General features: G+C 42.5%; 1 protein-coding gene across 3 annotated transcripts in view; it reads left to right on the forward strand.

The window, feature by feature from the left end:
* RYR2 (ryanodine receptor 2) overlaps positions 1-27,314 on the forward strand; it is a 749,362-nt gene that overhangs the window by 165,677 nt on the left and 556,371 nt on the right. For all 3 annotated transcript variants that reach the window (XM_075064183.1, XM_075064184.1, XM_075064185.1), the window contains exon 2: positions 17,952-18,071. In XM_075064183.1, the coding sequence (XP_074920284.1) occupies positions 17,952-18,071 (120 nt within the window). The remainder of the gene's footprint in view (positions 1-17,951; positions 18,072-27,314) is intronic.

Genomic DNA, 27,314 nt, shown 5'->3' on the forward strand with positions numbered 1-27,314 from the left:
ACGCAGAACCTTGCTACAATCTATAACCTTTTTTTTTTTTTTTTCTTGTAGCAGGAATCTCTCAACGGAATGCAATAAGATTAACATTATTGGTTTAAACAAGTGGTTTACCTTTGTTACAAGTAACACATCTGATTATTAAACCTGAAAATTTTAAATAGTTTTACTGTCTATGCTGTCTTAATTTCTCTCTGCTTGGACACTGGAAATAGACTAGTATTTTTTCTTCTTTTATAGTTTGATACATTTCACTTTGAGAATCTCCTGCATTAACAGAGTGTCATGTTGCCAATGCTTAGGGCTTCTGATTTTCATTAATTGATAAATCCCAATAAAACGTCCTGTGTTTTTTTTTAAATCGGTGTTTTATCTAAGAAACACCAGAAATAGTTACATGTATCCAAGGACTTGTCTGCACAGAGCAGTAATGCAGACTATAGCGTTGTGCAGTAATTGGTCCATGTAGACCTTGCTGGTATGCACTAAAGTTTCCCTAATGTGCTTTAACATGGTGCTTTTTGAAAAAATACTATGTTTAAGTGCACTAGAGAGTATTACAAAGACATTGCTCAGTATAGAAAAAGGGGTATATATTATAAGGAGTAATGTATGCTGTTACACTACTCATTACAATATACACAGAAAGCCTTGAGTACCCCAGATTTTTGGATATCTACATAGAATTAAAAAATTGCTAAAAATACCCCTCCCTCAAATTAAGTTGTTAAACCCCTCAAACCAGAAGCCCTAAAATGCTTCAGGCAAATAGAATGAATGAGTGAGTGTGTGTGTGTGGGTGTGTGTGTGTACGTATAGTGCTTTTATCAGTAAATCTCAAATAGCAGATTTAATATCAACGATATGATTTTTAAGGTGGATGGACTGCATGTCCACATTAATCCACAGGTTGGTCTGGATCCACATCAGTGTGGAAGATAGAGAAGAGGTATTAAATATGTTTCTCTAAATGCTCCGTGAGATATTAGTTCTAACTATCTGAAATCTACAATTTAGCCAACAAGCTTAATTTCTTGCTGTAATATCCGGCTTATTGTGAATCTCATATCTGAATCCCAACAGGTACAAGTTTGGCAGAGATATAAATGTTTATCAGCCTTTATGGTCACTCAGACTGCTGTTATAATTCCAGCTAAAGTGCTTCATGCAGCACAAGGAAATGTTTTTCACACTTTTTAGTCCTTTCTTTTTGTACTGTGCTGTGTTATTGCTACTGTTAGGATATCCTAGGACCCCCAACTGAGATCAGGGCCCCACTGTGCGAGGCACCAGCAAGCACATAGTAAGAGACAGCCCCTGTCCCACAAGAGTGTACAGTCTCAACAGAAAAGGTAGGAGAAACGTAAGTACAGGGAGGTGATTTGCCCAATGTTACGTGGCAGGTAAGTGGGAGAGCTGTTAACCACTAGACCTCTGCTATATAGTGTGTGGTTATTTTCATGATAGCTGGGTTCTTGGTCTTGTGTTTTTGGTTATGAAGTTTTCAAACCAGGATTTCAAGACATCATAATCTTTGTTCTGTTGATTGGTGTGGTTTTTTTGTTTTTTTGGGGGGCAGGGGGATGGGGAAAATCATCTAATTGGAGGTGGGTTTGGCCTGGAAACTGTTGCTTTTAATGGGTTATCTCTTTCAATTGTTCTCATGGTGGAAATGCTTAGGAACTGTGTTATCAGGGTTGAGATTGCTCAGGGGATTTGTAATAGGGTGCACTTTTAGGTTACCATTTCAAATCCAGACCAGGAAGGTAGTGAGGGAAAGCTGTTAAAATTTGATGGCATTTTTGTGGCCTTTCAAGCTGGTTGGAAATTGAATTGTTGACATGCCTAATAGAATTACTCATGTATGGCTGTCTTGACCTTTTCGATTGTAATCTTTTTGTTAACTTCTGGAGGAGAGAATGGACTGCATTTCAAAGATAGTAACTGGAAATTGAGGAAACCAGCCAAAGAAACATTCCAAAGGAACTAGAGTCCAAGAAGGAAATGGTCATCGAAGGTATGGTGGCTTTGTCTTAGCAAGGAGAAGGCCTCTGATGAGAAATGGATGAACTGGAGCACTTAATTTCATTAAACAAGGCAGTTTCAGATTGAAAGAAGGGTAAATATATTGACAGTGCAGTACAATGCTGAAAACAGATGGACATTGGAATAAGACTTGGTTTACACTTACATTTTTTTCTACTGGCATGAAACCCCACATCTCTGCCCGAGACAGCTATGCCAACAAAACCCCAGTGTAGCTACACTGGGTGCTTCTGTTGACATAGCTAATGTCATTCTGTGTGGTAGTGTTCCTACACTGGCATAAAAATGCCTTCTGTCGGTTTAAATGTGTCTCCACGAGATGGCTATGCTGGCATAGGTTTTGAAGTGTAGACAGAGCTCTTAACTTTAATTTCAGTCTAAGAAATGAGAGCATGCACACAACAGTGAATGAGTGTCTCACAGGGAAAGTATTCCATTTCAGTTTTATTTAAGGAATTTTTAAAACTGTTCTAGTGTTAATATTCGAAATAATCCCAGCTTTTAGTCAAAAGGACCATTCTCCATAGGAACATTTTTTCCTAACATACAGCTGAATATCTACACACAAACTTTCCTACAAGCTAATCAATTTAACACACGCTATTGTATACATATCTTTTATTTGCTCCTCATCCCCTGAAATTATGATTAATACAAACTCCTGCCATTGTATCTAGACAAAGCTAGATAGCAGTGATCTGAAGGGATTTCCAGGAAATTATAATAATTAGCATGTGCTAACCCTACAGGGCAGAGGACTAAGGGATTATGGAATCTACTAATTAGTTTTGCTATTAAAATAAGTGATAGCCACGAGAGGAGGCAGCACCATTTTCCAAACAAAGTTGTATTGAATGGATTTGGTTGGAAATATTTATATTTTGCTCCTGAAAACTATACTGTACTTATGATGATCAAAACAAAGCACAGTGTGTCAACTTCTGGAACGATATTCTAGTAGGTCGCACCCTGAACTGATATTCCGGAGACCTACGTTCAATTCCTAGCTCAGTCACAGACTGTGTTTTCTTTTGGTGATCTACTATGTGCCTCAGATCCCCATTTGTAAAATAGGGATAGTGTTCCATATCTCACAAGGATAGGGTTGCCAACTTTCGAATTGTGCATCACTGAACACCCTGGCCCTTCCTGAGGCCCTGCCCCTTCTCCAAGAGCACACCTCCCACTTACTCCATCCCTGCTCCTTTCGTCGTTTGATCTCCCCCACCCTCACTCGCTTTCACTGGGCGAGGGGGTAAGGGCTCTCACTGGGGGTGCAGGCTCTGGGGAGGGGCTGAGGATGAGGGATTTGAGATGTAGGAGGGTGCTCAAGGATTGGGGTGCAGGAGGGGATGCAGGCTCTAGGAGGGAGTTTGGTGGAGGGCTCAGGGCTGGGGCAGGGGTTTGGGGTGTGGGAGGGCATGAGGAGTGTAAGATCTGGGAGGGAGTTATGGTGCAGGGAGGGCTCTGGGCTGGGGCAGAGGTTGGGGTACAGGAAATGGTTAGGGGTGCAGGCTCAAGCCGGGTGGTGCTTACCTCAGGTGGCTCCTGGAAGTGACCGGCCTGTCTGTTCCAAGCTGAAGGGACCAGGGGCTCCGCCAGCACCTGCAGATGCCGCCCCCATGGCTCCCATTGGCCACGGTTCCTGCCCAATGGGAGCTGTGGAGCTGGCACTGGGGGCGGGGGCAGCGTGCAGAGCTCCCATGGCTGTCCATGCATCTAGGAGCCAGAGGGACATGCCAACAGGTTCCGGGAGCTGCGTGAAGCTAGGTCAGGCAAGGAGCCTGTCTTAGCCCTGCTGTGCTGCTGACCAGACTTTTAGTTCCCTGGTCAGTGGTGCTAACTGGAGCCATCAGGGTCCCTTTTCAACTGGGCATTCTGGTCAAAAACTGGACACCTGGCAACCCTACATAAAGATGTTGAGGATAAAACTCTTCAGTAGTTGAGACTCCCAGACACTACAGTAATGAAGGCCATTGCTAGATAGATGGTGTAGTTTGAAGCTGCTGGTAAGCAGGGGAGGGATGAAGAATTTGTGAAGTTCCTCCCCTTAGAAAATGTTTAGGGAATACCTGACGCTTTGGAACGATCTGGCCCATTTCAAAGGCTCTTAAAATTATTTTATGAGCCTTGGGGATAAGTCCATCTCTGACAGAAAGGTTTCAACAGATTCTGGAGAGATGGTGATTGTTTTAGAAGCTTGAAAATCACTCCAAACTTGCATTGAATGCTGTGCAGATTTTAGCAAGAGGTACCCAGGAATCCCAAGATGTCCCTCTAACATGTTACTGCAAAAAATTCTGATCCACACTTGTAACTGTGTACTTTACATCCCTTTGACTGCTGCATCTGTAGAACTTAATTGTGAAATCTGATTCAGCACTCTGAGAGTTGACTTATTCTAATTGCTCCTCTTTTTCATAGCCAGATGAAGACTGTGATTCTCTAAATCTTGTCTACTTTTAATTGCATTTTTTAGTCCATAGAAAACCATAATTTTGTGGGCTGTTTGTTATTCTTTTGGTTTATTCTAATACCTGATCATCTGGTTTCAGTCTGACAGTACTTCAGTGGAGGTGGTGGAGCAAGACTTGTTCCTTGTTTACACACTGGGGAAATGTGCTCTATGGGGATATGATTTCTAAACTGCATTAACATGTTATGTATTAGTCCATGTACACTCTGCTGGTGCACACTAGCATGCTTTAAAGTGCTTTGAAGTGCTTTAAAGTGTTAAAGTGCCCCAGCAGAGTCTACATGGGCTAATTAATGCACAACATGTTAGTGTGCATCAGAAGTCACGGGCCTGTGCAGTATGTTACCCTACCATGTAGATAAGCCCTTAGGCTAGTGTGTCAAATTAATTCCTCATGTAAATAACTGAGTTCTCCACTGAAGTCATGAGCAGAGTTACACTAGTGATGAATTTGACCCAGTATGTTTTGAGCAGGGCTGTTCAGTAGCGGAAATCAATCCTGCAGCTGGTTTCATGTATAATTTGATAAACATATTTTATAGAAAATATCTTCCTCCACATCTGTCAACAAAGTTAGATAACAGGGTTGCCATTGTTAACAACGATTGTAGACAGATATAATAATTGTCATTAGACACTGACAACTGAACTTGGCTTTTCCAAGCTTGAGGGCCACGAAGATAATCAGTGGAAAAGTAATAACATTTTCATTTGGGATGACTCATTTATCACTTCCAAGAACATTTATATTAGGAATCCATCAAGAGCTCGCGCACACAAGCTCATTGCATCCTGAAACCAAATTTGAGACGGATTCATATTGACTCAATATGATAGTCTATGGAGGAAACTGTATAACATGACTATACGCATATGCAGAAATCTGTTTTCAGTTTGCCATGCACCATTAGTGTCACTAGAGAACTGTGGATTTGTAAGGATCCACATTTGAGGGTTACATATGTGATTGAAGAGCAATGCTGTCAGTTTTAACTCAGTGATAGTAGGTGGGTGAAGTAATATCTTTTATTGGACCAGATTCTGTTGGTGAGAGAGACAAGCTTTTGAGCTTACACAAAGCTCTTCTTCCGGTCTGGGAAACATACTCCCAGTGTCACAGCTAAATGCAAGATAGAACAGATTGTTTAGCATAAGTAGTTAACTCATATTTCAAGGGATCATTGAGGTGAACTGGCCCATTAACACTCCTCTGGGAAAAAGGAAGTGGGGGGGAAGAGGCAGCTGTGGTGGCAGCATTAGTGGGTTATAGATTGTTGTAATAAGCCATAAATCCAGTGTGTCTACTCAGTCCATGATTTTTAGTGTCTAGCGAAGTTATGAGCTTAAGCTCCCAGGCTTGTCTTTTTGAAAGCATTGTGCGGGTTTTCTTTGAGGATGAGGACTGATAGGTCAGAGATAGTGATTGCTTTGTGAAAAGTGTTCTCCCACAGCTGATGTGGTGTTTTAGTCTTTACGTTTTTTTAAAAATAATTTTCCTGTGTGAGTTCATTTGAGTGCATAGTGATTGGTTTCACCCACATAGTGCATTGGATGAAGTATACCACCTGTTGTGATGGATATGTCAGACCCATGGATCTGGAAAGATGTGTCTGTGGGGAGAATTGATCATTCGTAGCAGTGGAGAGAAGTCTATAGGCTTTGCATCTGCACTGGCAGGGTCTGGTGATACTTAACTCAATGTAATTCAAAAGAAAGCACTCTGATGACCACAGAAGGTAATTAGGGGTGGCTCCAGGCCCCAGCACGCCAAGTGCGTGCTTGGGCCGGCAAGCTGCAGGGGACGGCTCTGCTGGCGCCGTGAGGGCGGCAGGCAGGCTGCCTCTGGCAGCTTGCCTGCAGAGGGTCCGCTGGTCCCATGGCTTCGGCAGACCTCCTGCAGGCAAACTGCCGGAGGCAGCCTGCCTGCCGTGCTTGGGGCGGCAAAATCCCTAGAGCCGCCCCTTAAGGTAATCTTCTTGTTACCCAAATGTGCTGAACTTGGCCAGTTTTTCTCAGTTCTGTGCTGTGCTGAAGCCTACTAAGGTTCTCTTCATTTTGCTCTGGCAGCTCTAGAATCTTCTCTGCTGACGTGTTAGAACTCACACTTTGTGCTATGTCAATATACAATGCTTAGATAAACACTCTGCTCTGCCATGTAATGTTGCTCTTCAAGAGGTGTCTCATACTTGGGGCTTGTTTTAGGCCCAGTGTATCCTTGCTCTGGCCCAGAAAGGTTTCATGCCATGCTCTAACTATGAATCTAAATGTCCTGTCAATTTCTCTACTGCCAAATAAATCTGGTGTTGTGGATCAGCATGATATAGCTGTAAACTTATAAATTAATAAATGATTAAATTAGAGAAAGCAATTTGGGAAAGGGAGTAGAACCAAGTGGTTTATGCTGCTGCTCAAGGCTGTATCGATTACTGCAACAAAACTACCATCTACTACAGTAGCCTTCAAAATTTCACTTGTACTCCAGGTGATTTCCTGTCCTGCGGGATTATTTCTGTGGATAACATCGAATACCTATGAAAATGACTCTTCATACGGAACAAGACAAATTATTAAAGAATTAACACTATGTATATCCTGGGTAGGCCAATGACAGCTTCTTTTTCTAGCTCTAGCATTTCCAACATCTCTAGAATTGTTTCCACTCATTATAGTGCAGGCACTAATATTTATTGTGTAAATGGAATTTTACTATTAGTGTTAATTATACGCAGCCTTGTGCTGGTAAAGGGGAAAAGGGTGGGCTTGTGGTTAAAGTAGTCAGGAAACCTGGGTTCTTCTCTTGCTTCTTCCACAGACTTCCTTTCCCTTCTTTGCAAGTCACTTACTCTTTTAATGGAGCTAATACCTACCTCCCCTGGGTGGTGTTAGGCTAGCTCAAAGTTTGCAAAGAATAAATTATTCTAAAGTTTTGTTAGGCAGAAAATAAGTGGGTGGTGTGCAGTTGTCTTAATTTCTGTTGTAATACCTTAATTTAAAAAAGTGTGAACCCCTTCATCATTCATTGCACACTGTCTAGCTGCAGAATGTTACACAGTTCTGCAAAAATAATGGTACATGATTAAAAGTTGTGCTGTGGGCATGATTCTCTGCCTATTGAAATCAATGGAAAGGTTCCATTGACTACGTACTAACTGGATCAAGCCCTGTCTGCGTAAAAACAAAGGGGCAGAACTAAGTTAGCATGTACAGCCATAACGTTTGACATTTTCAAACATTGGGTGCTTAATTTTTCAGATTTAACATATAAAATACTTTGATTGGTATTTTCAGAATAAAGTAGTACTATGATTTATCATGAGCAACACCATAGTTAAAGTTGCATCAGATTTTTCATTTTGATGGGTTTTGTATTGGATAACATGATTACCACATCAGCATGTCATAATTACATCAAACCACTTTTTAAATCTTTTTAAAGCAGTAATATTGCTTGCTTATTTACTATATCCTCCTTGGGGCTATTAAATCCTGTAAAATATTGAGGCATCTGGAAAAGTAGTACATTGAATAAAATATCTGAATAATGTGGCCTGTTTTTAGTGGAAACAGAGCAGTGGTGTCAGCGTTGTAAGGTAGTTGGAACACCTTGTAGCCAGCTCTGTGTGTGTGTGTGTGTGTAATGTAATATCTATCTATCGCCTGTAAATAACTGTTCACTTGCACCAAACTTCTAGATTATATATCATCAACTTTTCATGCAAAAACCTCAGTAGTAGTAGAAGCTACAGTACTCTTTCTCTTGCATAGTTAAAGCAACAAACTTGGAGCTAATAATCAGAAGGGGTTGGACATATGGAAGAAAAGTTTATTTTACATTTTATAGAAACAGAATAAATCCTCAGATGGATTGTAGCTTATACAGTATAACAACATTATTTCCCTTATCTTTCTTTTCCAGGGTAACTTTATATAGGAAGAAACAATTTGATACCCTTCATTTTTATCTTAACTGAACTATTCTGATGAACAAATGGAATAGTCATTAAGCACTATGAAAATATGTATTAATCAATGATGTTGGGTTTTCACATTTGAAATATAGCTACTTTAATCGACAAGCATGTAATTTAATGGATTTTCAGGAAATGTCATATGCAATGTGTATGACATGCATTTTCTCTCTCATCTTTCTTTTTGTACCATTGGTGGTCACCCTCCAATTCAATAGTTAGCTGTTCTCTTTCAGTTAAAAGGATTCAGACTGAAAATAATCTGAAAAAGAGAAAGTGTGGCAATTACAATTGCTTTGAGCCCAATCAAGTGTCCTGGGTTTGAAGTTTCAGTGGTTAGACCCTTGTGAGACTCAAATTCTACTAAAGATATTCTCCTTTTAAAGCTGACTTGCAAACCAACTGCGTGATGTTTTAATCCACTCTTTCCATTTAAGCTGTAGACATACCAGCACAGAGGAGGACAAAAAAGGCCAGGTCTACACTGCGACTTTAAATCGGTTTAATGGCCGATATACCGATTTAACGCTGTACCCGTTCACATGACGTCGTCATTAATATCGAGTTAAACGGCTCCTTAAATCGATTTCGGAACTCCTCCCAGACGAGAGGAGTAGCGCTAAATTCGATAGTGATAACTCGGATTAGGGTTCGTGTGGACGGAAATCGACGTTATTGGCCTCCGGGCGGCATCCCAGAGTGCAGCACTGACCGCTCTGGACAGCAATCTGAACTCGGATGCAGCGGGCAGGTAAACAGGAAAAGCCCCGCGAACTTTTGAATTACATTTCCTGCTTGCCCAGCGTGGAGCTCTGATCAGCACGGCTGGCAATGCAGTTTGAAATCGAAAAAGAGCTCCAGCATAGACCGTACGGGAGATACTAGGTCTGATCGCTGTATGGGGAGACAAATCTGTTGTATCCAGCTCCGCTACAGAACACGAAATGCCAAAGCGTTTGAATAAAAAACTCCAGGATACACAGCGCTGCGTGACAAGCGTAACGGGAAGCCAGAGACTCAAATGGACGCTCATGAAGGGAGGGAGGGGGTACTGAGGACTCCAGCTATCCCACAGTCCACAGCAGTCTCTGAAAATTATTTGCATTCTTGGCTGAGCTCCCAATGTCTGTAGGTTCAAACACAGTGTCTGGCGTGGTTCAGGGAACAGCTCCTCAGTTTATTTCCCCCCACCACCACGTGAAAAAAAAAAGGGAAAGATTGCTGTGCTATGGCGTTTGCTCAATGCACTCCGCGAAAAAGGCGCCAAAGGGTTGTCTGCTGCCTTCACAAAGGGAGGGGTGAGGCTGTACCCAGCACCACCCGGGGCAGTGTTTTCTGCCCCATCAGGCACTGTGCTCTCAACACGGAAGTGGGAACTATGGGATAGCTGAGGAACAGCTACCCACAGTGCACCGCTCCTGAAATCGATGGTAGCTTTGGACCATGGACGCAAACAATCGATTTCGTGATCCCACTGTGGACGCACTAAACCGATTTTATTAGATCTGTTTTGTAATATCGGTTTAAGCTAATTCGAAATAATCGTGCAGTGTAGACGTACCCAAAGATAGAGGATTGTACAGATGGGTAGTAGAATTGAGTTGGGTAGGCAAGTAGCATGCAGAAAGGAGAAAGATTGACAGAGAGAAAGGAAGGGTGCAGTAATAAAGAGAGCTAGTTAATTACAGAGAAAATAGTTGGGGCAAGAAACACTGGCTTAGCAAGGGAATTTACTAACCATAGGCCAGGCCTAAACTAAAAAGTTAGATCAACCCAGCTGCACAACTTGGGGGTTTGGAAAAACAGCTGCATTTCACTTAAGAGCAGACTGCATTTTACTTGTTTAGCGAACACTTCCTCCACATTCCTTCCTTCTCAGAAGGTTGATGTGAAGCTTAATTAATGTATGTGAAATGCTTTGAGATCCATGGGTGAAATATGCTATTAAAGTGAATATTATTTTAAAAATCTGAGCCATATCTGATTGGATCACTGACACTGTTTCAATGCTGAATGATTGACACTGTATGGTAAGCTGTGTGGAGTCTAGCCACTATGAGAGGAATGTCAGTGTATGAATGATGTGAGAGGCAAAGGGCATGGTTGATAAACATTTTGAAAAGTATAATGCTTAAAGTTCAATGCAGAATTAAAAACGAGGCAGGATTGTTCAAAGTATTATCAAACAGCATGTCAGAAATACACAGAATGCAAATGTCCTGGTCCCCACTGCACTGCTGATGGAGCATTTATGAAAGACAGTAGTGGGGCTGGTAGGGTACTTGTGTAGACTAAGCCTACTGAGCAATCATCTGTGGGAATTCAGTCAGCCAGCTGTAATCCTTTAAATAATTGTAAAATACTGAAGAGGTTAAGGATTAGTCAAGTCCAGGGCTTAAATTCTCAGAGTATTTCCTTGAGCCACTCCCTGCCCCCAACATGCTATAAAAACTCCAGGGGGTTGAAAATAATTACTGGAGTTCCACTCCGGACAGCTCTGGCTGATTTCAAGCCCCGGTCAAGTCCGATTACTCATAGTGTTACTTTTCATAGCCTTAAAGGGGCAAAACCAAAATAGTATGATTATTTCAAAGAAATCATTCATGCTCAACGGTGACTTAAAAATGATCAATAAGAGAAATGATCTGATGATAAAAGGTAGCATGCCAACATTTAAAAATGTGCCGTCAGCCACTCTACACGATATGTGTGCCTCTCAGGAGAGACTAGGTGGAAGAACAGAAATTATCTGAGTGCTGCAGAAGAAATAAAGATTTACTATAGGCTGTGCTAGCTGGCTTTTTTAATGCTTTGCTACCTACAGCAAACAGTTTCTTCTCTTAATCTGGCCCTCTGGTGTGTCACTTTGAGCATGTAGTTTTGCCATGTCTTGTGCTGACAACCTTTTCTTTTTTTAATAGTGTTGTATGGATGCTGGGTTCTTTTCTCTGCTGAATCATTTAGTTGCCTGTGTAGTTCCACCAAGTAGAAACGTTTTATTAAGTAGCTTATAATGAACAGCTATATTGCATATTTAGATCTTACAAGTGATGACCCATGGCTTTGCTGCTCTGGTTTGTCTTATAGCACGTGTGTGTGGTGTGCTGGGAGATTGGTGTTGAGTTGTGGTTGTGAGGTAGTTCTGGGAGACGTGTGGTGAGTTATGTAGGTGGTTAATGCAGGGTGTATGCTTCAGTGAGAGATTACTGCGTGTGCTGATTGTGTTTTGTGTCTGGGGTTTTTGTGTGTTTTGTACAGGTGGGGAAGGAGGGTTGGCTGTGTTGATTTGTGTGTGCTGGGGCTGGTTGGCTTTTGTATTGAGTTGTGCTGAGAGATTTATGCAGGTGGTGAGTGAGGAGGGTGTACTATGGAGAGGGTCTCTGTGTTTGTGGTTGTGTGTGCGGATTGTTGTGTGAGGTTGGGTTTTGAAGACCTGTGGTAGTTGGGCAAAGATAGACACCATCTCTACAGTCTTCCTCTACAGTCAATGAAAGTGTTGCATGCAAATTAGCTGTAGAGTATGAGTGGTGATTGGCTGAGTTACCGTTGATATCACAGTGGTCTAGGACTCTTGGCATGACATAGCTATGTCTTACTGAATCTATACATTGGATGGGTGTAATTCCTAGTCGAAATAGCTGAGAAATTAAAAATTGGATGGTAACAGACCACAAAACTCAGTGATGATTCAACACCGTGACATTCTGAACAGAGAGCTCTCAACCATGCTTGTAGCTGCTTCCCTTGCTTCAGGCGTGTTAGACTTCAGGATGACACACAGAGTGACACTACTGAAATCTTATTATTTAGATTATTTGTTGCTATTGCCTCAGTAGTAGTCCTGGCTTTTTCAGAGTTGGATATTTAAACAAGAGTGACTTTCTGGAGTACACAGTATGTATCCATTTTTCAAAAATGCAGCTTGAAGAGTACAAGCTATTTTAAGGAAAACACTGAAAAATGAGCAATCCGATTATAGTCCAGAAAGATGCAAGAAGTTATTGGAATGTCACACTGTTATATAATCAGCTGTTGCATCCTCTCCATTCTCTTTGGGACAGTGTTGTTGTTTGCTGTAATACAAAGCAGGATATCTTTTCGTTGGCAGAGACATTATAATTTAATGATTTATTTAGATACTGGCTGACATTCGAGGTCTAGTCTGGATAAGTGGATTAGACTGCAACCTGCTCATGACTCTCTAAAATGTGAACTTGTGGGTGGGTACTGCAGGGATACAGGTTTCTTTGTGAGCTTGGGAGGAAAGATGGTTTGTGGTTAAGACTGTGATGAGGGATACTAGAGATTTAGATACAATTCCCAGTTATCTCACAGATACTGTGTGACCTGGGGTAGGTGATTCAATCTGTGATTGTTTCCCTCATGTAAAATGGAGATAACAATACTTCCCAACCTCACTGGGGGTATTGTGACCTTTAGGGTAGATTTTCTCAAGGAGGAGAGAGGACATGGGGCATTCAAATGACTGTGGACAACTTACAGGGTGTATTAGGTATTTGGAATTATTGAATTCTTAAAATGATTGTTTTTAAGGTGTTTTTGTCAACTACTGTTAACTGTGCCAAAGGACTTTAAAACAGCAAATCAGGAGGGTAGGAGAAAAGTGATTAGGAATAGGAATATCTAATAAAATGTGATTATCTAACTTTTAGAAGGATGCAGTTATATCCATCTGAGACATAAAGTGCTTTTTATCAGTTTGAACTTGACAGGTGACTGACAACTAAAATTGTGATGACAGAAAACCTCTTCTACATAATAGATGGGGTGTAAAAGTGCTCAGAAGGTTAAAGAAGGAATGGAACCAGATCAGGAAACTTCCTAATTAAATATTTAAGAATATATTTGAAAAGTACATGAAGTGCTCATTAAATAATAGTAAGGATAAGGCATACTGCAGTTCTCCTTACATGAGGGCTGAGAGGAAATTAGAAATAGGTCTCTTTGTCCAGTCAGGGTTTAGGGGGTGCAGTCTAGTGCGGAGGTGTCTCCACTTGTCCTGCAACCCTGGGTGCCTTACAGTGCTGTGCTACTGTAACTCCCAGCCTGGGATGCACACAATCAGCAAGAAGCTTGCAGGTCACACCCTGAGGATATGTTTACCCAGCAAAGAAAAACCCCATGGCTGGCCTGTGCTAGCTGATTCTGGCTCATGGGGATGGGGCTGTTTCATTGCTCTCCAGCCTTCTGGACTAAGGCTGGAGCCTGAGTTCTGGGACCTTCCCGCCCTGCAGGGCCCTAGAGCCTGGGCTCCAGTCTGAGCCCAGAAGCCTGCACAGCAGTGAAACAGCCAGGCAGTCCAAGCCCCATGAGCAGGGCCGGTGCAACCATTTAGGCGTACTAGGCGGTTGCCTAGGGCGCCAAGATTTGGGGGCGTCAAAAAGCGGCGCCCCCCCCAAATTTTTTAAATGGTTGCAGCGGCCGCTGCGTAGTCTGAGCTGCCGGCGGCAGCAGCTGCCTGCAGCCGGGCAGTCTTAGGCCCCCCGGGGTCACGCGCAGCCGCGGCAGCCGAGGCGCCCCCCGGGGTCAGGGCAGCCGCCGCCGCGGTCCGGCAGCCGGGGCCGCCCCCCCGGGGTCAGGAGCGCCGCCGCGTCCGGCAGCCCGGGGCACCCCCCCAGGGTCAGGGAGCCGCGGCTCCGGTGGACCTGCTGCAGCTCCGCCGGAACCGCGAGACCCGCGCGGGGAGCGGCGAAATGTCCCGGCGCCTAGGGCGTCAGAAATCCTAGCGCCGGCCCTGCCCATGAGCCTGAGTTGACTGACTGGCACGGGCCAGCTGTGGGTTTTCTTTGCTGTGAAGACATACCCTGAGTGTCTGTCTGCTTAGACAGCCCTGGTTCAGCAGCTCTGGCCTCAGCAGGTGGTGCCCCTAGCCCTCTGCCTTGGGTCTGTTATGAAGTCACAGGGTCTTTTTGTAGTGATTTCATAACTGCAATAATTAAGGAAATTCTATATTTTAACACCTATGGTGATAAGAATATGTTAATGGGAGAACATATCCTGATCTTTAAATCTAAAAAAATGCATTGATACTCAGAAAATGGTCTACTTAATGTTCTAAAGCAATGGTTCTTAACCTGGGATGCACGCACCCCCTGGGGGTGTGAGATGCCCTTTCTGGGGGTGTGAGACATGCCAGATTTTTTTAGAAGGTAAATCATCAAAAACATAAATTAAGCACGGGCACGTAAGTACAACTACTTTGTTTCATCAAACCTATGTATGTATTAACTTTATACATTTTTTTAACGATTACTGTAATATACAAACAAAAATATATCTAGGTTTAAAGAACCGATTGACTTCAATGATTTTTGACAAGGGGTGCAAGAACATATTTTGAGAATCAAAGGGGTGCAGGCTGCAGTAAAGGTTAAGAACCACTGTTCTCAAGTCTATAGAAAAAGAATGAGTCTTTTTGCTGAGTCCAATTCTGCAGTGCAGTGATGGTGCAAATATGTCAGATTCCTCTAAACATACAGCCAGCAAAAGCAGAAGACTGAATTCAGGGTATTACTGTTTAGATACTTCTCTAGTGGTGTGCACAAGAATGAAAATTAACTCAACTGAGCATTATAATTAACTAAATCTGACTGATTTACTCTGACAAAGACATCAAATGTTTTGGACAATATGGATAATGTGAGTTCCATCAAGTCCAAGCTGCTAACTAAAATGAGAGGCTCAACCAGTCGATGATTGTACAGCATGTATTTCAAATTTATAAGATTCTGTATACATTGCAAAACATGTCTGATTCACATTCTAGTCATAGTGAAAATCTCATGGCAATGTATTGAATCATAGGAAGTACATTTGGAAGGGGCTATTCAAACCTTTTTTTATTTTTATTTATTTATTTTTAAGATAGCATGCTTTCTTTTTGAGCTACAAATTTAAGGGCAACGGGCAACATATTCCACTGCACAAGATAGCAAAATCAGAGAAAATCTGTATAAAATGGGCTAAGGGAGTGTGTGGAGGGGTGAGTCAGCTACAGTGTATGCTTTCTCCTACCTTTTAACTATCAGCATCTCCTCCACACCAACATGTATTCTGGGATGTATGCCAGTAACGGGGGCATGGCCAGGTGGAAGTAGCAGTAATCTGGGAATGTGGTGTTGCATTTCAGGGAACTGCATTTCTGAAGCCAAAGAATCCTTTTAGTTGTTGCTGCTTTAAGCAAATAATAACAATAGATGGTTCGCAAACACAAGGCTTTTTTCATACTCTATCTCCAAGTGCTATGCAAAGGTGGATTGTCATTACTGGCCCCGTTATACAGAGTGGGACAGTGAGATTCAGAGAGATTAAATTATTTGCACAAAGATCGATCACAAATCAATGAGAGAGCTAGGAAGAGAACTTGCACTTCCTTACTTCCTTGCCTCTGATGTAGCCACAAGGCTACACTGCCACTGTGCTTTGCAAACCCTGTTGGCAGGGTCATTGCAGGCAGTGGGGTGAACCAATAGCAGCTGGTAACATTGCCTGCAGTTCTAGTGGGGTTTGGATTGGTTAGGCTTTGGGGACAGGAAGAGGAAAAAGGTTCTATGAATGTGTTCTGTGGAGAAAGAGAGGACTAAAGTTTCCAGTCTGGTAACAACTAAAATTAACGTTAATGTTTTTATTTTAATATTATACAGCTAAGGCTATATTAGAAATTATTTTTTTGCCTCTCAATGAACAAAGCAGCTCTGAAGTACTGAAAGTTGGTGTTCAAGAGGCCCATGTGGATAGATACAGGGTATAAGAAGAGTTCACCCAGAGGAGAGGTACTAGTTTCTAGATACTTGATCTTCCAGCTCCTTTATGTGTGAAGTTAATTTACTGCTGTACTGAGACTTTATTTTTGGGCAGTAAGATATTTCAGCAAATTCTTGAATTTTCAGTGCCAAGTAGGCATGTAAAATGCATTAGTAATGGGTCCTGGAAATCTATGGACTGATGCCAAGAATGAAAAGTCCCTTGGTTCACATAGTGTAGGTCTGGTCTACACTGGTGGGGAGGGGATCGATCTAAGATACGCAACTTCAGCTATGAGACTAGCGTAGCTGAAGTTGATCTATCTTAGACTGACTGAGTTCGCGTCCTTGTGGCGCGGGATCGATGGCCGCCGCTCCCCTGTCGACTCCGCTTCTGCCTCTCGCCTTGGTGGAGTCCTGGAGTCGATGGGGAGCATGTTCGGGGATCAATGTATTGCGTCTAGACGAGACACGATGCATCGATCCCCGATGGATCGATCACTGCTCGCTGATCCAGTGGGTAGTGTAGACATACCCATAGTGTATACAACCTTTCTTTGCATAGAAAAAAAAATTGTGAGCAGAGTAGATAAGAATTTTAATTTTTCCTACTCCAGTTCTTCTTTCGTTGTGAGTTCAATACACATTTAAGTGACTCCTCCTCAGATGTTATTACATGGTTACATACAGGTATATTATATGCTTAATTAAAATGATCTTGTAGGCAGCACATGCCTAGCTGCAAGAGCCACTTTAGTAAGTAAAGAGATTCTTGGATGGATAAAATATTTCACAGGAGCGATTGTGATGCATAGCGTTTCCTCGGAATTAACACCCCTTAACTCTACCATACATCATTATCTCCAGCAACTTGAAGCTCAGTCATTTATTGTTGGCATCTGATGAAAATGCTTGGTCTACATATGGGACATAGAAGAAATTTAGTGGCTTGTGTTTAATTAAGAACTGATGACCATAAAAATGTAATTCATATTTACAGGTTCCTACCTGCTTCTGGTTGCATTCATCAATACACATTTTTGTTAGGTAATATTTTATGCACCTGATGTTAGGTGCGACCTTTTCATAGTCACCTGAATGACATTTATTGTGGAAAAACTATCATGTGCTTCATAAATCAGAGTCAGCAAAGTGTGTAGTGTTTATTACATTACCTTAGTACATTATTTATTTTTGTTTTGATGTAGTTCTTAAAAAGAAATGTGGTGTTAGAATATAAAATTGTAGCAATGTTTTTCAGCGGCATCCAAGGCCCCAAAACTGGAAGTGGAACCATCTGAAAGACTTTGGGAACAGATTCCTTTGCAAGATTGGGGTCTAAATTAGAGCTTGTGAAAGTCAAGGGCAATATTTCCTTTGTCCACAGTAATAGTAGGATTAGGGGCCCCAATCATTGCTGTGTCTATCCTTTGAAACAAAAATCAATATTAATAGATGAGATGTTCAATATAATTCAAAACAAACAAAATGTGACGCATCTCAGAGTGTTATTGTGATGATTCCCTCTGAATCATCCAAATTTTTCCTTCCATGAATGAAAGCTACCCTGGGTTTCACTTCTTTTGCTGTTTGTGGCTGATTACTTCTGATTTTTAGCTACATCTTTGTAAATGCTTCCCAAAGACCTATAGGATCGAACCCATAACCATGTTTAATTTTTGTCTTTTTTTTTTTTTGTAGGCTGATGAAGTGGTTCTGCAATGCACTGCAACCATTCACAAGGAGCAACAGAAACTGTGCCTTGCTGCAGAAGGATTTGGCAACAGGCTCTGTTTTTTGGAATCCACTTCAAATTCTAAGGTATTGCAAGCTGCCTGAATGTAGTGCTGTTTGTAATGTCATTAACAAGGAGGAAGATTTCTTGTTGGTACAATATTGCTTGCTGTAACATATAGTAAACAAGTTATCTAAAGTCATGGGCAAGTCAAATAAATCCCCAAATACATAATGAAGGTTTTAAACCCTCATGATGTTTTCAGGCTAGATTACTGCAATATAGTGGGGTGGGGGGCTAATTTGGTGTGTACAGAGCAAACTTAGTGCAGTGCTAAGATGCATTTCTTTAGTGTGCCATTGAGGCTGTTGCCAGAGGATATTTATCCCACCAGTTCACATATGTGATAAAAGTAAGGGTTTATTTTGTGCTGTTTGCTTTGGGATAATTGTTTGTTTTTGAATCTCTCTAATGTGACAAGATACAGAGTCCTGGTGCAAATATCACCTACGTAATGGTTTTCTATAATATAGTACATACAGTATGCTAATGATGATGAGAAGAGATTTTTTACAATGAAAGTTGCTGTTCAACAAATGAGTGTTCACACACTGAGATTCAGTTCTGCGTTCATAAACTTGGGTATCTCTCACTGAAATCAACAAGAGCCATTTCTAAAGGAAGAAATTAGAAAGCTATTTGTGTTAACTAGTGTTTATTTATTGGTATTAAGTAGCATGTGTTTCTATTTTTATAAATATTTTTCTCCAGATCAAGTATAAATATTTGGTGAGTGAATTAAATGTATGAAAAGCATCTTGAAAGTAAGATCTGCAGAAGGGATTAGTATTGAGGTAATTTTAAAAAAAAATTAGCCTACCAACTTCCATAGCATCACTTTTATCATTAAATACATCGTCTCTCATATTTCAGAGTAATGCTTTATTTTCCATGTCTCATCATTTTGACTGTATTATTCATCATCATAAATTTTTTTATTAAAATGTTAATGATTCATTATAATAGCAATGATCTGGATGAATCCATTCATGCTCTTCCATTTTAAGTGAGTCTTTTTAATTATAAAAATACTTCAGGATGGAAGAAACTGCAGTATTAGCTGCCTCAAAGGCCAGAAAATCTAGTTTATTTAATGAGTGAATTATCATTCAGTAATTTTGGATAGTAAACATCCAATCTCATATAAAATGTTATAACTGTGAAGATAATGTATAAATTTCAGAGCAGTTCCAATTCTTCAATACCATCTTTTCCAGGTGCCTTATAAATCACCATCTTCTCTGTTAGCTCTGTAAGCGTTGGGGGAGTGGGTGAAAAGGAGAGCGAAGGCCATCATTTTTAATTTTTCAAAGGCTCACAAATCTTAAAATGAGCCCATCTGGAGAAATGAAGAGTTGAGGGAGCCAGAGAATTATGAGACCAGCAACACAAAGCTGACTGAAACAAGAGAAAACGAGAGAGGCATTATGAGCAAGCAAAAACATTATCTCTACGATACTTAAGTGTGGTTTGTTATTTAGGCAAGACCTTTTAAAAGGGTTTGTGGATATTGTGGACTATCTTTTTTTTCTGTTTGTACACCACCTAGCACAACTGGGTTTTGCTCCATGACTGGGGTCCCTAGACGCTACAGTAATATAAATAATAATCACTTTTTGAGAGACTAGACAAGGTAGATTATAAAAAAAAAAAAAAAAAAAAAAAAAAGTTAGAAGTCAACTATCAGTAAATCTAAACCAGTTTTGCCAGAAAAAAACACTCTGGATCTCATCTATAGGTGTATAATAGTTCAAGTGAAAATTTTTTACAGCTACATTTTATTCTCAATCCAAGTCAGCACAGACATTTGTGTCCTTGAACCAATGCTTAGGAGTGTCCAGACTAGCGTTTGCCAATACATTTGAAAACATGTTAACTCCCTCAATCGCATAATTTGAGGGAAACACCCTAGTCAAGACAAGCCTTCAGTTGCTCAAGGTTCACATTATTGGCACTCGTCATCCTCTAGTTCTCCAGTGGCTCTCCAGAGTTTTACAGGAGACAAAAGAAAAAAAACCTAGGATAGACCAGTCTTGAATTTTTACTCTACAAGCAAGGAGAAAATAGAAAAACTTCCAATCCTACTTTATGTTGCTTCTTTGTGACACCTAAGGCACAAACCTATTATTTTTCTTTTGTAGGTGAATTCAATTCTAAGTCGTTTTCATGGTGTTACAGCTTGTAGAAATGTTTCTAAATTTTGGCAAAAAAAGTTCACTTTTTGGGGTGGGGGCATTTTTAACCAGCTCTATTCCTTGCATGGAAAACCCAGACCTTAGTTAGAGTTTATAGAACCAAGGGACATTTAATCCACTTCTGTTGCCAATAGGATCTGTTTCTTTGTTTTGAAAACCATGTCATTGTTTGTTTGTATATAGAAATCTCACTGATATGGAAAAACTGTTATAAAAAACTTTATGCTTTCTGAAGTGAATCATTCTTCTTAAGATCTAAATGCATGGTACTGGAGTATTCCTTTCCAATATTTGTCCTCCAAAAATATTTTTCATTCTAAATGTGGAACTCCTTTCCCCGTTCCCAAACACAACCTTACAGTAGTCCGGAGTGCAGGATTGGAAATATTCAGCCCTCCACTATTGTTGGGTTTGAGTTTTGATGTTTCATGAATCATCAGGGCTAGAAATTCCAGCTTTGTCACTAGAGAGTTAAGAACCCCTCTTTTCTAATGGCATAAGGGATTTTTTCTTCTTGCTGGCAGACCTTAAATATCATGACGTTATGATTTATAGAACCATTATATATGTCTTTTTAGTGTTTTTTAAATTGTACTGTTTATAATATTCTATCTCTCTGAACCCTCTGCATTTTGGACTCATGGAACTAAGATATCCTGGCTGTATAAATAGTGAGTATATATAAAAATAGTCTCAAAGATTTTAAAAATATACAAAAACATTCTAATATTAGGGGTTTTTGTAAAACATAAACAAAGTAGGATGATATGGAGTGAAGGTTTTATTAGCACTTATTTGGGGTAACATTGTTTGGGGTAACCCACCTCATGGTGATTCCACTAATTCGGTCATCCCAAAGTATTTAGTGAGATTCCAGAATTTTTGGAATTAGTTGATAACTTGGAGGTCTGAGTGTTTGTCAGACTCTGAGGACATTGGGCCAGATCCAGTTCCCATTGAAGTAAATGGGAGATTTGCCACTGATTTCAAAGAGAGCTGGGTCAGTCACAAAGGGCTCAGTCTTGCTCCTACTGAAACCAGTAACAGAGGTGGAATTGATTTCCTTGGGAGCAGGCCCAGGCGCGGAGTGTTTCCTTCTCCTTATTTCTTGTTTGCATTTAGGTGTGCTATGCATGACTGGAGGGTAAGGGAGCTCCTTCTCCCAATGGTGGTGGTATAATTATTTTATACTGTGGCAGTGCTCAGTCACTACCCCTAAGAGAAGATTCAGTAATTGGTGTAATGAATTACTGAATGAGGACTGTCTACTAATCTGTTCATACATTGTGTAGTACAGTGGGGCCATGGTCTTTGTTGGACTCTAGATACTCCTGTAATAAACCTGAAAATAAGAGGAGAGAGGATGAGAGGTAACAATAAGAATATTATGCTGTTTTCTGCTCTGGCCGCCTCCTCTTTTCTCAATCATATCCTTTTGCATGTTTCACTCCTTCTAGGAAGCTCACAACACAGACACTAACCCACATCAAACAATCTCTCTTCCCTAACCTTTCATTAGAGAATAAGTGAGTTAGAACAGAATAACTTTCCTTTTATTTTTGTTTTTGTATTTTAGATTCATAGACTTTAAGGTCAGAAGGGACCATCATGATCATCTAGTCCAGTGGTTCTCAAACTTTTTTGTCCTGATTACCTCTTTCACATAGCAAGCCTCTGAGTGCAACTTCTTCCCTAGTTTATAAATTAAAAACACTTTTAAACATATTTAACACCATTATAAATGCTGGAGGCAAAGTGGGATTTGGGGTGGAGGCTGACAGCTCACGACCTCCCATGTAATAACCTCACGACCTCAGTGCATGCTAGTGTTCTGCATTTATCTACCAGCAATGGTAGCAATGCAGGGAGTAAGGGTATGGCTACACTTGAAACTTCAAAGCGCTGCCGTGCGAGTGTGGTCACAGCGCCAGCGCTGGGAGAGAGCTCTCCCAGCGCTGCACGTACTCCACATCCTCTATGGATGTAGCTTGCAGTGCTGGGAGCCGCGCTCCCAGCGCTGCGGCACTGTTTACACTGAGGCTTTACAGCGCTGTATCTTGCAGTGCTCAGGGGTGTGTTTTTTTTCACACCCTTAAGCATGAAAGTTGCAGCGCTGTAAAGCACCAGTGTAGCCATGGCCGAAGAGGAGTCGATTAGAAAGGTTTCAGAAGCAATTACTGAATTGTCAGACAAAAATCACATATCTGGAGTGGGCTTCTCCATATTTTTGTTTCCATATTGGGAGCTTATAGAGTGCAGAAGGATGGTACTAAATAAAAACACTGTGGGTAGATCTTTTTTATTTAAGGTAATATAATAGTTAGTTTATAACTACTTTTAGCCCTTAAAATGCTGTGGTCAGAGCATTTAGGTTGAAAAATACCTCGTTTGTCAGGTGACTAAAGTAGACATAATAGAAGCTGATCATTTGTTCTTAGGGAACATAGTATTTAATGTTCCTAAATAAGTATAGTAAAATTGGATTCTTAATTATTAATTTGTTGACATTATTGCAGTAACTGGAGTTGTCTGTCTTAGCCATTTGCTCCTTGAGCTGAGAATTGATGTCAGATGCCTGTCCTTGTTTCTGCAATGAGTGGGATTGATGCAGTGCATTTTTTTTTTTTTGGTTGCATAATGTTAACCAATTACTTTGTTATGAAGACAGACGCCTGAAACTGAGGGCAGACATTACAAAATAATAATATTCTCACAATGTGAGGGCCACATCCTGCCCATGAATGCACACACGACTCCTGTGGTAGCTGGGGGAGATGGACAGGTGTCTATCATGTAAAGCACTTACCAATGATCTACCTTTGTTTTGGAAAATCATGAACCATCTTTAGGTTTCACTAAGCAGGACCTGAATGAACAGAGGCTTCTTGGGGCTGATTTCTGGTTACAGAAATAGTGTTTCATGTAGCATTCTTTAATCGACAGTGCATACTTTCTGAAATAACTTTAAGGATTGTAGGGGAAGGAGAATGGCGCAAAAAAAAAAACATCTCCTCCTTTTGGAAGGGGGTTGCTCGGGTGCTTTGCATTACATGAGTAATCACTCCATAATGTCCACAAGAGCTAAATACGTAGTCTTAGCAAGCAGTGAATGTGAAATGTCCCTTTATTCATCCTAGGATTTAATCTTCTATCAGTTGCACATAAACTGATGCACAGTAGATTTTTCTTTTTTCTTTTCTACAGGCCAGCCAGATCACTATCCCACTACCATTTTAGTCTCTGACTTCCACTGATTTCTGAGTTTCTTTTTCAGCTCATCATATAACTCTTTAGCCATGATAGTTGCTCAGTGAATTATGTTTTGAGTAGGAGGAATTTGCTATATTTGTCTGATTTGAAAAGCAGCTCTTGATGTTGTAAATGAAGTAATAACATAGCATGAAAGCTTCCAAATATTTAAGAATGCAGTGCATTAACAGCCTAATATTTCTGGGACATCTTTTTTGTACTGTGCTGATGTTTTGTTTATCCTTAACTGAGCATTAAGGATTATATTCATGAATAGGATTCATGCACGTATGTTGTGTTTCTGAGTGAGTGCAGAATAGAGTGCTGAGGTGCTGCCTCCCTCCATCCTCTGAGATAACTTACTGTGTTGTACTGTTTGCCTTTTTTGCTAACAGCAGCCCTCAGTTTCTGTTCCTGCCCCAGCTAATTATTAGGAAAGATCTGTGCTCTTTCAGCTCAGTCATGTTGTAATGATCCATGACTCTATGCATACATAGACATTACACTTGTCTGCTAAACTGCACTCATGCTTCCTAGGGAATAGATCTCCTGATTTTTGGCATTTATAATTTGAAGTAAAGCGGTTAGCTTCCTCTAGGGTTATTGCTCATAGTCTTTATATAACCAGGTACTGAAGGGCAGCAAGCACAAATGCAGGCTCTCCCTTATCCTACAGGCCAGAGGCAGCAGGAAATTAATTAGGCAAAGGAAAGCAAAACACTTCTTTTCTGGCAACTCCCTCTATTTCCCCTTAGTCGCCCAACTACCTGTCTCTTGATCTCTGCCCTTTTGCTCACTGAATGTGTCAAATTCCACTCTGTCCCAGCTGCAGAATGCTGTCTGCCTCCCACTCTTTAATTAGGGTTGCCAGGTGTCTGGTTTTTGATTGGACGCCCGGTTGAAAAGGGACCTTGGCGGCTCCAGTCTGCGGGGGGTCTGCAGCAGCTCTCTGTGTGGAGCTTGCGGGTGATGCGATCCCCAACAGGCAGGGGCTGGATCACAGCAGAGGGGCAGGGAAAGGCATTCAGTTAACCTGGGGCAGCAGCCTCCACTGTGGCCAGGGGCTCCATGCAGAACAGGCATTGTGGCCTTTAAGAAGTGCCTTCAGCCTCTTCCCTGCCTGGACCACCACTCCTTGGCTGACAGGAGCAGAGAGAGGAGCTGGCCCGGCTCCCCAGGGGCTGCATGCAACGAGCAGTAGGGAAGGGGGCCAGGGCCAGCCACTGCTGCCACCTGCCCCAGACCCCGTAGCCTGCTGCCCAGGGCCTGCTGCACTGGGCTTGTCTCAGGACCATGCAGCCAGCCGGTAAAGAGTTGTGGGCTGGTCAGTCTTCTCCTGGGGATGAATGGGCTGTGTGGAAGCGTTGGGCTGCTCTCTCTGGGTATGGGTCCAAGAAGAGTTGGGCAGCAGCTGGGTTAGGAAGCCCCAGCCAGTGATGGGACTGGGGGGTCACTGCAAACGGTGTGGGGAGGAGAAGGGTGCCTGCAGCAGCGCTCTCCCTAGAGCTGTTGTGACTGGGGCTATGCTGAGAGAGCAGCAAGCTAGGGGCAGCAGTGGGGTGTCTGTCACTTGTGGGAAATTCTCTCCCCCCTGCATTCCAGAGAACAGGAAAAATCTTTTGTCTTCAGTGCGCTGGCTGAGCCACGTATCCAGGATTAATGGCAATTGGAGCAGCCTCTGAGGCCTGGGAAATGCCAGGGCAGTGCTGATGCAGCTGCTATTTAAGGGGCTGCCTGACATCAGTGCCTCCCGGAGTCCCTGCAAACTGCACCAGCCAGAGTTGCCCAGAGCCTGTGCCCCAACCCCTGACCCCAGCTCAGAGCCCCCTCAGACACTGATTCCCTTCCAGAGCTTGTACTCCATACTCCTTCCCGCACCCGAGCTCCTTCCATGAGTCCACACGCCCCTCCCACACTCTGGAGCCCCGTCATGCATCCCAAGCCCTCGTTCCCCAGCCCCGCCTCAGAGCTTGCACCCCTGCCGAAGTCTGCACCCCCTTCCACACCCCAAGCCTGGAGCCCCTTCCCACACTCTGAACCTCTTGGCCCCAACCTGGAGCCCCCTCCTGCGTCCCAAAGCCATCATCCCTGGGCCCCTCCCACACTCCAACCCCTTGGCCCCAGCCTGAAGCATCTTCCTGCACCCCTCACCCCTGGCCCCACCCCAGCCAGAACCCTCACCCCCCCACAGACCCCAACTGCCTACCCCAGTCTGGTGAAAGTGAGTGAGGGTGGGGGGGAGTGAGTGATGGAGGATGGAATGAGTAGAGGTGGGGTTGTGGGGAAAGGGTAGGGCAGGGGCCTTGAGGACAGGGGTGGTGCAAGGGTGTTCGGTTTTCTGAAATTAGAAGGTTGGCAACCCTACTTTTAATCCCATCACTGTGTCCACTGCGACCTCTGCTGCATGGCTGAGTGCGACACTGCTTAATCCAAGGAGTTTGTTTTTTAGTTTAGAGGGGATGGGGAAGTGTTCTAAACCTTTACCATTGGTTAATTACAATTCCTTGAATGTCCTGTTAAGAGTAAATTGTTTATGCAACTAGAGCTGATGATGGGTGCATATAAAATACAAATAGTAAAGGGCATTATATAGAGAAAGCACATTCTAGCTGATTAAAATTATTTGAAACTGCTAAAGACTCTTTCCAGAACTTCCCAGGCTTGCCACAATTTTAGCTTTTTCCTCCTGCTTCACAAAACAGTGAGTAAGGTATTATCTAGTTTAGAGTGGGCAATCTATGGCCCGGGGGCTGCATCCAGCCCTCCAGACTTTTTAATCTGGCCCTTGAGCTCCTACCAGGGAGCTGGTCTAAGGGTTGCTCTGCTCTGGTGCTCCAGCTGGGGAGCAAGGTCAGGGTCTAGCCCCACTCTGCTTGGCTCCCAGAAGCAGCGGCATGTCCCCACTCCGGCTCCTGCATGTAGGGGCAGCCAGGGGGCTCTGCATGTTGCCCCTGCAGCTCCTATTGGCTGGAAACTGCAGCCAATGGGAGCTGCAGGGGTGGTGCCTGCGGACAGGGCAGTATGCAGAGCCACCTGGCTGTGCCTCTGTGTAGGAGCCAGAGAGGGGACGTGCTGCTGCTTCTGTAACCTGCTTGAGGTAAGCACTACCTGGAGCCTGCACCCCTGCCCCAACCCCTTGTCCCAGCCCTGTTCCCTCCCCTGCCCTCCGAACCTTTCAGTCCCAGCCTGGAGCACCTTCTCCCACCCTGAAATCCTCATTTCTGGTCCCACACCAGAGCCCGGAACCCCCAGCCAGAGCCCTCACCCTCTCCCGCACCCAGCCTCTAATTTTGTGAGTATTCATGGCCATACAATTTCCATACCCAGATGTGGCCACTGGGCCAAAAAGTTTACCCACCTCTGCGACAGATTGGTACAGGCAGACGGGGGAGTACAAGGGAACAAAAGTGAGAAAATATTGTCTGAGTAGATGAGACAGATTCACAATGAGGGAAGAGTCTAAGCAGAGTGAACAATGTGGTGGCAGCAAATGCCGTGTTCACAATTATTTCTTGATTTTTTTTTTTGAGTGAGTTTACTTAAGGAAAAAGAATAGACAAGGAAAGGGAGGTGAGGGGGACAGGGCAGTGAAGAAGAACCATAAGAACGGCTGTACTGGCTCAGACCAAAGGTCCATCAAGCCCAGTATCCTGTCCTCTGATAGTGGCTAATGACAGGTGCCCCAAAGAGAGTGAACAGACAGGTTATCAAGCGATCCATGCCCTGTCACCCAGTCCCAGCTTTGGGCAAACAGAGGCTAGGGACACCATTCCTGCCCATCCTGGCTAATAGCCATTGATCTACCTATCTTCCATGAATCTATCT

The sequence above is a fragment of the Chelonoidis abingdonii genome, chromosome 3 (assembly GCF_003597395.2).
Source record: "Chelonoidis abingdonii isolate Lonesome George chromosome 3, CheloAbing_2.0, whole genome shotgun sequence".
Classification (NCBI taxonomy): domain Eukaryota; kingdom Metazoa; phylum Chordata; order Testudines; family Testudinidae; genus Chelonoidis; species Chelonoidis abingdonii.